The 13,051-nt window shown below is 41.2% G+C and overlaps 1 protein-coding gene, 1 non-coding gene and 1 pseudogene across 2 annotated transcripts; 1 reads left to right on the top strand and 2 right to left on the bottom strand.

Annotated features, from left to right (window-relative positions):
* Positions 1-517: 517 nt before the first annotated feature.
* On the bottom strand, positions 518-624 carry LOC118652214. The gene has a single exon (XR_004966482.1). It is a non-coding gene; the product is annotated as a U6 spliceosomal RNA (small nuclear RNA).
* Positions 625-5,388: 4,764 nt separating this feature from the next.
* Positions 5,389-12,735, top strand: APOBEC1 (apolipoprotein B mRNA editing enzyme catalytic subunit 1). Its single transcript, XM_036300226.1, has 5 exons — positions 5,389-5,494; positions 7,611-7,638; positions 9,348-9,745; positions 11,887-12,005; positions 12,467-12,735. Exons 1-5 carry the CDS (start codon positions 5,479-5,481, stop codon positions 12,593-12,595), a joined length of 690 nt encoding a protein of 229 aa, XP_036156119.1. The 5' UTR covers positions 5,389-5,478; the 3' UTR covers positions 12,596-12,735.
* On the bottom strand, positions 10,961-11,702 carry LOC118651238 (annotated as a pseudogene).
* Positions 12,736-13,051: the final 316 nt, after the last annotated feature.

Raw genomic sequence — 13,051 nt, 5'->3', positions numbered from 1 at the left:
CTGTCCGAAATAGGAATCCAAGGAGTGTTCTTAGGGTAAAGCTTTTAATAAAACTACCTAACTGGTTTATGAGCCCTTGGATATGAAATATCAATATGGTTATAATTTGTCTTTCTGGAAAATCCATCATGATTGATGATGTCCCAAATTACACACACACACACACTCTCTCTCTCTCTCACACACTCACACACAGCCTTAATGAGTATAGGAATTTAAATTTTTTTTTTTTGTTAATCCTCACGTAAGGGTATTTTTCCATTTATTTTTTTTTAGAGAGAGTGGAAGGGAAGGGAAGAGACACAGAGAGAGAAACATTGGTGTGAGAGAGACACATCGATTGGTTGCCTCCCACACATGCTGCAACCAGGGCCGGAGATTGAACCTGCAACTGAGGTACATGCCCTTGACTAGAATCAAACCTGAGACTCTTCAGTCTTTGGGCAAATGCTCTATCCACTGAGTCATACTGGCTAGGGCATAGGAATCTTTTATTTTTATTTATTTTATTTTATTTAAAAATATGGTATACTTCATGAATTTCTGTGTCATACTTGAGCATGGGCCATGCTAATCTTCTTTGTATTGTTCCAATTTTAGTATATGTGCTGCCTAAGCAAGCACCATAGGAATTTTTTAATTGATATTGTTTTCAGAGAGATACAGAGGAAGGGAGAGAAAGAGAGAGAGAGATTTGTTCCACTTATTTATGCATTAATTGGTTGCTTCCTGTATGTGCCCTGACTGGAGATTGAATCAGCAACCTTGGCATATCAGGACAATGCTGTAATCAACTAAGCTACTCAACCAGGGCTATAGGAATTTTTAAAAAATCACCAATATCTACAGTTAATTTAATGGCTGCAAGAGATATAATTATTTAGATACCTATTTTACTTAAGAAAATGTTTGTCATTAGACATTGTGTTTACAATTTTCATGGTGGAATAGTGGTATCGTTCATATCTTTGAAAATTTTCAGTTAAAAGCATAACTTGACTCTTCTATAATTAGTATAAAATATATTGATATTAAAACAAGCATGCATATATTATGGGGTAAAATGCAAAATTCACATGGACTTCAAATATAGCACTTTACACATTGTAGGATACTTTGGGTTATATCAGGAAGTAAGAGGTTACTTACCTCTCTTGTTAGGAGAACGAAAGTGGAAAAGTTTGTTACTACCTTAAATCAATCTCACCATTCCCCCTGGATTATTGCTACTACTTTTAGTATGATCTTTTGTTTTTATTTTTGGGTTTTAAAAAATGTAGACTATACCTTGGTCAGGTGGCTCTATTGGTTGGAGTGTTGCTTGTACGCCAAAAGGTTACGGCTTCAATTTCTGGTGAAGAAACATACCCAGCTAGGACACATAACGGAGGCAACCGGTCAGCGTTGCTTTTTCTTTTTAGGATGGAATTGCTTTTATTGGGGTGGGAGCTGCAGGCCCACCCATGTCAGGTTAGTGTTCTGTTCCGAGGCACCTGGAAGCCTGGTGACTCCACCTGGCACCTGCCCGGGTTAGTGGAACATGCAAAGCTCAGTCAGAGGGTGGAGACAAGGGGCTGGGTGGAGCAGGAGGGGTGGCCCCCAGCTGGGCTGCCTGAGTCAGTGCAGACAATCCATCCGGCATCCCCGGGCCCAGTGAAGGGCTGCGGCTCCCTGGGAGAGACAGGCAGGCGGGCAGCACCGCAGACAGGACTTTAGAGGCTCAAGGGGCCACAGCCGCCCGCCCCCCCCCCCTCCCCCCAGGAGAAAAAAGCCTGCTGGAGTCCCAGCCATTCTAGCCAGGGCCAGCCACCCCAGGTTCACCAGGAGGGTCTGTCTCTCACCCCAGGCCTCGGGGACACAGAAGGTACTTATTAGGAGCTGAGGCTGAAAGGCAGAAGCCAGAGGCCTGAGGTCTCAGGAGAGTGTCGGGGCTGGAGGCAGGAGACCAGGACAGAGCCAGGCCAGTTGGCTCTACAGACTGGACCCTCATCTTCCCATGCAGAAGGGACTTTTCCTGGTCGATGTTTCTCACATCAATGTTTCTCTCTCCTTTTCTGTCTCTCTCTCTCCAACATTACTTTTTAAAATGTAGATTATTATAATTTAACTGTATTACAAATATATGTGAAGATGCCTGCATAACCCTCCCAGTCCCTTTTCTCATCCTTCTAGTGAAATCACCATCCTGAATTTGGTATCCATCTTTCCCATTCATTTCTTTTTAATTTTATTACATGTGCTTGGATCCATTAACAGTATAAAGCATTGCTTCACAAATATGTAAACTTTATAGAAACAATATTGGGGTTTATTTTTCTCTCAGTTTATTATTTCAGAGACTAGAGGCTTGGTGCACAAAAATTTGTGCACTGGTGGGGGAGGGGGGGGGATGTCCCTCAGCCCTCTCACAGTCTGGGACCCCTCAGGAGATAACCACCTGCTGGCTTAGGCCCGCTCCCCGGGTGGCAGATGGCAGGCCCGATCCCTCAGTGCCTGCCCCGCCTCCCCAGGTCGCGCACACAGCAGGGCCCATCCAGGGGTTGGGGCGCCACCCCAGGTCGGGTCGCACATGGACGCCCGCTGCCCTAGGTCGCAGATAGCATGCCTGGATGGCGGCAGGGCAGGCGGGATGGCGCTGTCCCACCCTTCCTGCAGTATGCAAATTAGCCGCCATCTTTGTTGACGGTTAATTTGCATATCATGCTGATTATCCAATGGTAGGCATAGCGAAGGTACGGTCAATTACCATGTTTATCTATTATTATGTAGGATTATTACAGGTTGATACATGTATGGATATAATTGATTTTTTTAAAATGCTGAATAGTAACCCACTACAAGCATATTATACAATTAATTTATTCATTATTCTGTTATTGGACACTGGGGACATTCAAACTGCTAGAATCATTCCATAAAATGGACACAAATTTTTAAAAAAAATATATATTTTATTGATTTTTTACAGAGAGGAAGAGAGAGGGATAGAGATTTAGAAACATCGATGAGAGAGAAACATCGATCAGCTGCCTCCTGCACACTCCCTACTGGGGTTGTGCCTCCAACCAAGGTACATGCCCTTGACTGGAATCCAACCTGGGACCCTTCAGTCCGCAGGCCGATGCTCTATCCACTGAGCCAAACTGGTTAGGGCTGGACACAAAACTCTTAACAATCTATTTGTCTAGCTAGGATTTCAGTGTAGGGCAGCAGTGTATATGGGCAACTTATAAAGAGAATGAAGAGGCTATAGAGATTAGAGTGCAAATCCTTTTATATATAATAATATTTTGATTTCAGAGAGGAAGAGAGAGAGATAAAAACATCAATGATGAGAGAATCATTGATTGGCTGCTTCCTGCATGCTCCCTACTGGGGGTTGAGCCCGAAATCCAGGCATGTGCCCTGATGGGAAATCAAACTGTGAACTCCTGATTCATAGGTCAGTGCTCAATCACTGAGCCATGCCGGCCGAGCAGTTCTGAGTTTTCTAAAACAGAATAGAAGATGGATCAAACATTCAATAGGAATTCTTGTAGACACAAATTTAAATTATATACTATCTTCACTGTTGCCTATATGCCTCCTATGACTGTGTTTTATTGTATTAGTTTCCTATAGCTGCTGTAACAAATTTCCATGAACTTGGTGTAAAACAACATAAATTATCTTACAACTCTGGTGGTCAGAAGTACAAAACAGGGTCTCACTGGGCTAAACTCAAGATGTCATCAGGGCAGAATTGCTTCACAAGGCTCTAGGGAACAATCCATTTCCTCGATTTTTCCAGCTGCTGTCCTTGTTCCTTGAATCATGGTCCCCTTCCAGCCAGTAATTACATCATTCACATCTCTGCTTCCATCTTCACATGTCCTTCTCTTTTGCCTCCCTCTTTTAAGGGCCTATGTGATTGGACTGGGACTACCCAGACAATCCCAGATTATCTTCCTACCTCCAGATCCTTACTTTAATTACCTCTTCAAAGTTACTTTTGCCTTTATACTTACAGGTTCCAGGGATTAGGAGGTGAACATCTGTGTGTCTGTGTGTGGAGGAGATGGGGGGTCATTACTCTACCTATCATGAAACCCTTGGCTTCTAAATGACCTTCATGTATGATGTGGCACTTCTGCTCCTTCTTCAACTCTCACCTGCCACTTGAAGCAACTGCTTCATCTTGTGGAAGCTCCAGCTTGACTTTCATAGTTCAGGAAAGTCTTATATTTAGGGCTCGGGTGTTGTCTCCATAGGATTTGAGATTCAAAGTTCAGGGGCTGTAGATTTGAGAACCTAGAGGGAGCTTTAGGTCTTGAGAGGGACCCCAATTCTGGGAGTGTATGCTAAAATTCAGAGAGCTTGACCCAGGTTTTGGACAATAGGGGACAATGGCAATAGGGAATAAGTATAGTATTCACTTTTTATTTTTTTTAATTATATTTTTTATTGATTTCAGAGAGGAAGGGAGTTGAAGAGAGAGATAGAAACATCAATGATGAGAGAGAATCATTGATTGGCTGCCTCCTGCACGCCCCCCACCGGGGATTGAGCCCACAACCTGGGCATGTGCCCTTGACCAGAATCGAACCTGGGATCCTTCAGTCCGCAGGCTGACACTCTAGCCCAGGGGTCCTCAAACTATGGCCCACGGGCCACATGCAAATACAAATATTGTATTTGTTCCCGTTTTGTCTTTTTACTTCAAAATAAGATATGTGCAGTGTGCATAGGAATTTGTTCATAGTTTTTTTTTAAACTATAGTCCGGCCCTCCAACGGTCTGAGGGACAGTGAACTGGCCCCCTTAAAAAGTTTGAGGACCGCTGCCTAGCCATTGAGCCAAACCAGCTAGGGCAGTGTTCACTTGTTAGGGGAGGATAAAAAAAACATAAGTGGACTTGGCCTTACATTCAGCTCTGGTTTCAAGAAGGAAGAGAGATCACTTAAGACTTGTCACCTAATTACCTGAGTCAGAAGTCAAAGTCCTTCTGATTTTGCATCTGTCAGTGCCCCTCCCCTTTCCAACAAGATTTGGGGCAAAGAGCAAAGTAAGAGGAAGTTATAAATAAATTCTCTCTTCTAGTTGTTCTTTCTCTGTTCTCTCCAAGAAAGAATGATGTGTCAGTCTTGTCTTAACCTTAATTTAAAGGGAAGGGGAAGTTTAAAAAATTCATATAATATTAGGAAAGAACTTTGTAATTCAGATATCCTAAGGGATTTACTCCACAGCATTTATCATTTGCACCAAAAGCTTTCTTGTCAACCCATTGATGCTAACCTCACACCAAATTCTCTCTTAATCTACTACCTGTTTGTACAGTCTAGACACCCAGTAAGTGCCTGAGACTCAGGAATGAGTCATTCTCTGCTCAATCAGGTGGCAGCAGTCACTCCTGAAGAAACAATCTTAAGGCATGTTGTTGACAGGAGCAATCAGCACAATATATAGCTCCAGGGGAGAAAATCAGTGGCACACGGCGCCATGGCTTCTGACGCAGGTAAAATGGATCGAGGTCCTGTAAGCCTCATAGTCTTGAAAAGTGTAGAAACTCTGTGTGTGTATGTGTGTGTCTTACGTGTGTTCTTGGGTATTTTCCAACTTTCCTATTTATTACTACATTAATGCTATTTTTAAAAATACATAATTTCACTTTATTTGAAAATTGTCTGCCTCCCTGTAGACATTATTTTTTTAAAGGAGATTAATCTGCTGAATGGTGACTGGCTGTGCTTGGTTAAATAAGATTTGTTATAATTATTAATACTAACTATTGACATCCACAAATAATTTTAAACAAATGACATTAAATCAATGCTTGTTTCACTACAATAAAAAATTAAATATACAACTGTTAAATAATAATTTAAAATAACAACCGAAGTGATACCACAAGGGCATGCTAATTATTTAAGGGTTAGTTAACTTTAGAAAAATTCATGGGAGAGGTAGAACACTTCAGGCTGTAGAAGGAAATAATTTTCAGATGAGGTGGAATTTGAGTTTGGATTCTAAAGAGGTAGAATTTAGGTTGGCAAAGGGAAGGCATTTCCAGGTTGATTGACACAAAGATTTTGAGAGAATTGACAAAGATTGTGTTTTGAATATACTGAGTGCACTGGTGAGGCTAGAGAAGAGTTTGTGGAAATAATCTATAGTGAAATTAGAAGGCAAATTTGAAGGGCTATTACAGAGAGGGCTTTGAATGCCAGGCTAAGGAAATTGAGGTCGACCTTTTGGTAAAAGCAAATCTCTGGAGAACTTGCGAATAGCATAGACACGATTGAAATAAAGCTTTAAACACTTTCACCTGGCATTTGATGTCTTCTGGACTGGAAGCAGAAAAGACTGGAAGCAAGGAGACCAGTAAGAAGACTGTTGTAAGAGTGTGGGCATGATGTGATTGGAAATAATACAGATATCAGTCATGGGAGAATTTTGCCACCCTTGAGATCTTCTATGCAGCAGGATTTTGATATCAATGCCTCAGTAACCACTGGGCTCCAATCAAAAGCTGGTTCTCTTTCACTAGTTCAATAATATTTTTCTACATGCTCTTTGACAATGCTGCCTTTTTTTTTTTTTTTAACTCATCACTTATGCAGATGTCTTTTCTCCTTTCTCTTGAATTGTGGTTTAAAAATATATATGCACATTAAGCCAATGGTGTCCTAGCTTCTCTCCACACTACCAATGACTCTTTCTGTAAGTTATAATCTTAATTGAGATCATCGTAACTTAAAACATAAAGCTTTACGAAATAATACAGACTCCCTGTACATTTTGCTTAGTTTCCACCAATAGTTACATTCTGCAAAACTGTAGAATAATATCACAACCAGGATGTTAACATTGACACAATCCATCAATTTTATTCAGATTTCCCCAGTTTCACTTGTACTCATTTGTGTGTGTGTTTAGCTTTATGCAATTTTGTCACCTGTATAGGTTTGTGGATCTGCCACCACAGTCAGATTTAAACAGTTCCCACAGTACAGATCTGATTTATTGCCCCTTTATAGCCAAACACTCCTTCTTCCCGCTTCACCCCTGTTCCTAATCCTTGATAACTATTTATCTGTCCTTCTAAAATTTTGTCATTTTAAAGTGCAACTAAAGCCCAGCCATTATGGCTCAGTGATTGAGCATTGGCCTGTAAACTGGGAATTCACGATTCATATCCTGGCCGGTGCACATGCCCGGGTTGCAGGCTTGTTCTCCAGTGTGGGACTTGCTGGAGGCAGCTGATCAATGATTTTCTCTCACCACTGATGTTTCTTTTATTTAGATTTAAATTCTTTATTGCTTAAAGTACTACATGAGTCTCCTTCCCCGCTGCATTGACCTCCCCCAGCTGCTCCCACCCCCCAGCACATACCCTAACCCCGCTACTGTCTGTGTCCATTGGTTATGCTCATATTCATGCATTTGGTTGATCTCTTACTCCCACCCCCCTGCTTTGCCTCATAGGTTGGACAGTCTGTTTGATGCTTCTATATCATTGATGTTTCTATCTCTCTCCCTCTCCCTTCCTCTCTGAAATCAATAAAAATATACTTTAAAAGTGCAACTCAATTTGTATATATTACTTGACATACTCATCTCTTGGTCAACAGGTTCTTCAGCTGGTGATCCCACCCTGAGGTAAGAATAATACTGTCAGCCCTGGCCCAGTAGCTGTTAGTTAGAGCATCACCCCAATATGCCAAGGTTATGGGTTTGTTCCCCAGTCAGGGCACATGCAAGGATCAGTCAATTAATGCATAAATAAGTGGAACAACAAATCAATCTCTCTCTCTCTCTCCAAAAACTAATTTAAAAATTTAAAAAGAATAATACTGTCATATTGTGCATTTAATTCAACCAAGAATAAGTGGGTATTAAGAGCTGGAGGACTATAGTTAACCTTATTGTTCCGTTCCTCTTTTACCATGTTCCCATTCTTTCTCCCCATTTTCCAACTTTATTCTCTATGATTATTGCTTTCTTTGTGTTTGTTCCTGTCTTTTGGTTTCTGTTGAAATAAATGACCTTCCAGCTTTGTTCTGTTATTGCCTTACTAATGCTCTTTTCTCTTTAGATCACATGTTTTTATAGCGATTAGTGAAAGGTCCAAGGAATGGATTTGTCACTTTTGTTTCAATTCCTGTTTTATATTATATGCCCATTTTCCACACATAGCATTATAACAGGGGACTTTTGGTCAAGGAATATATTATCTTATGATGGTAGAAGGACTTACTTATGTAATAAATGAATGTGATACTTTAGGGGTGAATGAGAAATATTAGAGTGTAACAAGCTTATTGGAAAGGAGGGTCCTCAGCACAATCCTGAGTTTCCTAAGTCACAGCTTGGACACACGGAGATGCCATTGACAACAAGTTGAATTTCTTTCTTATGAGGTATTAGTGTATAGAATTTAACATGGAGGAATCCTGAGGCCAAATTACTCTCCTCTTAGGCTTGGCAATAGAATTTTATTATTGACTAGAGGCCTGGTGCATGAAATTTGTGCACAGGATGGGGGGGGAGGTGTCCCTCAGCCCGGCCTGTACCCTCTCTAATCCGGGACCCCTTGGGGGATGTCTGACTGCCGGTTTAGGCCCGATCTCTATGGGTTACTGGTGGTTACTAAAAATTCTTTGTTAATTCCAATGGGTTAACAAAAATAGACACAAAAATTCTCCAACTACCCATCCCTAAGAAAAAATTGCATAAACCAATTCTTATGGGGCCTAAACCAGCAATCAGACATCCCTCTCACAATCCGGGACTGCTGGCTCCTAACCGCTCACCTGCCTGCCAACCTGATCCCCCTAACTGCTCTCCCCTGCTGGCCTGATCCAACTAACTGCTCTCCCCTGCCAGCCTGATCATCATTCCTAACTGCCTCTGCCTTGGCCCTGACACTATGGCTTTGTCCAGAAGGACGTCTGGTCTAATTAGCATATTACCCTTTTATTAGTAAAGATTTGAGGCTTCTACGCCTGAGAAAACCTAGTTGGAGTTCATTGAGGAATAGTAAATATTAACAATTGGAACATGGCACCTCTAAGAGTGAGACAGAAAGATTAGGATATAAGGAGAAAAAGGACACATTTATACCTGAATTTAAGACTAATAAGCAATGGTATAGAGGGAGTGGTAACCAAATAACAAGAGTTGGGAAAAAATATCTTTACTGTGTTTGTGACAGAAACTCTGATAATTCAAGTGGAACTCCCCAAATAACTTTTAGACATAGAGAAAAAAAAGTGTCCTGAGATTCATGTTTTAGATTTGCCTTATAGAAAAAGGGAGCATTAAATGATTTTTAAATTTCCTCTAAAAATTGCATGACAATATTTTAGGAGAAGAATCGAACCCTGGGACTTTGAAGCAATCTTTGACCCCAGAGAACTCCGTAAAGAGGCCTGTCTGCTCTATGAAATCAAGTGGGGCACGTGCCACAAGATCTGGCGACACTCAGGCAAAAACACCACCAGGCACGCTGAAGTCAATTTTATAGAAAAAATCACTTCAGAAAGACAATTTTGCTCGTCCACCAGCTGCTCCATCATCTGGTTCTTATCCTGGAGTCCCTGCTGGGAATGCTCCAAGGCTATTACAGAATTTTTGCGTCAACGGCCTGGTGTGACTTTAGTTATTTATGTGGCACGGCTTTATCACCACATGGATGAACAAAACCGACAAGGACTCAGGGACCTCATTAAGAGTGGTGTGACTGTCCAGATCATGACAACCCCAGGTAAAAAACAATAAACCAAGAACTTAAGTGTTTATGAGAGACTGTGGTGGCAGCCAGGAGATTGATTATCCCAGAGTAGAAGTCTCAGAAGTAAAAGTTTAAAATAATATAGAAAGCACCAGGTCTGAAATTCATAGCAGGGAAAGTATCAAAAGAATACAACTTTATTTTCTACTTTGCCATTATGGCCTCTCAGCCATCTTTGAATGAACTGTTTTGTTCTTTTCAGGGATTCAGGGAGAGCCTAGTCCATCTGAAGTAGCAAATGGGCCAGAGGGCTTTAGATATGTTATATGTACTAGGGGTCCAGTGCACGAATTTGTGCACCTTGAAAGGCACTGTGGGCCGTGAGGCTGCAGTAGGCACAGAGGTGGGTCTCGGTCCATCCTCTGCGCCCCTGCCCGGCCCCTCCTGCCGTGGCTCCTGGTCCCATGTCTGCCGGCAGCCCCGCTCCCTCCGTCCCTGCTCCCATGCACTGATGGTGCCTCCCTATGGCATGGAACAATTGGGGCTGGTGCCAGTAGCAGGTGCAAGTGGTGGCTGCTGCCCGGATTGCCCCTCAGGAGATGGGGAAGGTGGAGAAGCCTTCTGGGGTGATCATGGCTGGCAGCCACCCCTTGCACCCACTGATGGCGCCAAGCAATTGGGACCAGTGCCGGGCACCAACAGCAGCTCTGGAGCCAGCAGCAGGTGTGAGCGGGTCTGGCACTGGCAGCGGGTGCAAGCACTGGGTGGGACTGCAGCACATGGGAGCAAAGAATTTTTAGTAACCACCAGAGGCTTGCCCTGATGACAGCGACTAGCACCCCACCTTGGTCTGGTGCCCCCGCTCACCTGCTCCACCATACCGCGGTGGCCGACGCCCACCATGTTCCACGCACACCCCCTGGTGGTCAGTGCACGTCATAGTAACCTGTTGTTCAGTTGTTCCAGTTGTTCCACTGTTCAATCTATTTGCATATTAGCCTTTTATTATATAGGATATATAGTGACCCCCCCCCCCAATGTATTCACACTTAATAGCTGCTCAATTGATGTTTCTTTTCTTTTTATTCCAAAAGCACTGTTTTTATTTATATAGAACCCTAACCACTTCAGTGACAGGAGGAGTGGGAGAGGTTCCTTTTTCAATCCAAGGGCCTCCATAATGTTCATCTGTTATTACCAAACACACAGGCAAGTGGCGTAATGGATTTGGTAAACTGACTACAATGTTTAGTCTCTCTCTGTGAGAGCAAGAAGATGAGCGTCAATCTCTGCTTCTGTAAGAATCCTGAATTTAGGATTTTCAACTGTAACTACTCCAACTTCTATTTCTGACATTTTGAAATCAATTGATAGAACAGTAGGCAGGCAGGTAATCGCAGTTTACACTGTCTGTTCAAATGTCCAATCAAATTTCTTCTTCACTTTTTTTTCAAGAAAGCTGGTTGACTCGGTTTGTTTAATGCCTGCTGCAGTGGCTTTAAACCCACAGTAGTAACCTGCCGGATCACACTTGTACACCTGAGGGCCTTGTTCTTCATCTATACCAATTAAAATCATACAACAAACAAGGGGCCTCATTTCAGCATTCTGTGTGTAGACCTGAGAAATATCAGCAATTCTTTTACACAGCATGTCCCCAGGAATCTCAATAGCCATACTTGTATTTCCAATTAGCTGCCTCATAGCGTGCCCTCTGTACCTGGGATCTGCTGTCAGCTGTCATTCCTGTCATCATACAGCCAATGTTTTCAGTTATCTTGAATAAGTGAGTCACTGTGCTGGAATCCAATAATTTGTCAGGTACTTTTTTCTGTGTGACAGTTACTGCATGGTCTTTCCCTCTGACAGCTACTGATGTAAGGCCACCCTGATTAATAGCCTTAAAAACATATTCTATTTGGTAAAGCCGGCCCTTGGGTGAAAAAATGGTAATATGACAGTCAAAACCAGCGCTGGAACCACGGGACATGTTGATGCAGCCACTACTTCAAAACGGTCTCCTCAATTGATGTTTCTTTCTTTTCAGATTTAACCCATTGGAATTAATAATTATTGAAAGTGTGTATACATGTTTGGGAGACACCCAGTATTTAAGTTCAGCTTTCTTTAAGTAACTTTTTTTGGTATTTGTTGAATGATTTGTGTTTCCTTAGAGTATGATTACTGCTGGAGGAATTTTGTCAACTACCCACCTGGGAAAGACACTCACTGCCCAATATATCCCCCTCTGTGGATGAAGCTATATGCACTGGAACTCCACTGCATAATTTTAGTAAGTTATTTTAAGAGCCAAAGATTCTTATGCAAAAAAAAAAAAAGAATAGCATCCTCCTTCAAACTTCTTTCTGGATAATTTTGACATGTACTCTCCTCATCATTTGTCATTTATATTAGTTATTTAACTTCTTGACCTATTTTAAGAAAATGTAAGACAATCTCTTTGTGGAAAATAAGTAGGAAAGGGACATGGATGAACTGGTCTAAGATATATGTGGACTCCCTATTAATTAGATACTATTGTTACTACAATACATACTGGCTTTACAGAATTGCAGATATTCTCCTTTACCATATTGGTGTGTATCATTCTATTGAAGAAATGTGTTCCATTTGTACTCTCTTGAGAATAGTTCAATGGTCCTTTAACTGGTGCTATAAAATGTTTGTGGTAATAGTAGAATTAAGAAAAATATTAGCTTACTATTTTATTTTATTTTATTTATTTTATTTCAGAGTCTTCCTCCCTGTTTAATGATTTCAAGAAGATGTCAGAAACAGCTTACATGCTACAGGCTTAATCTTCAAAATTGCCATTACCAACAGATTCCACACCATATCCTTTTAGCTACAGCATGGATATAACTTCCTGTGACTTGGAGATGAATAGAATGATTCTTTGCAGGCAATGATGATTCACTAATGATTGAATGTCATTAGTTAGAATCTAGAATTTTTTTTGTTTCTGTTACTATAAATTTACAAATTATAAATTATCTGAAAAATAAAGGACTATCCCATTTACAATAGCATAAAAATACATAGGAATAAATTTAACTAAGGAGGTAAAGACTGAAAACTATAAGATCTTGATGAAAAAAATTGAAGAAGACACAAATAAATGGAAGGATATCCCATGTTCATGGATTCAAATAACTAATATTATAAAAACATCCATACTCCCGAAAACCATCTATAGATTCAATGCAACTCTATCAAGATTCCAATAGAATTTTTTCACATAAAAAAAATACAATTCTAAAATTCATATGGAACCATAAAAGACCTGAATAGCCAAAGCAGTCCTGAAAAAGAAGAACA

The sequence above is a fragment of the Myotis myotis genome, unplaced genomic scaffold, assembly GCF_014108235.1.
Source record: "Myotis myotis isolate mMyoMyo1 unplaced genomic scaffold, mMyoMyo1.p scaffold_m19_p_3, whole genome shotgun sequence".
Lineage (NCBI taxonomy): Eukaryota > Metazoa > Chordata > Mammalia > Chiroptera > Vespertilionidae > Myotis > Myotis myotis.
This window is presented reverse-complemented; position numbering and strand designations above follow the sequence as displayed.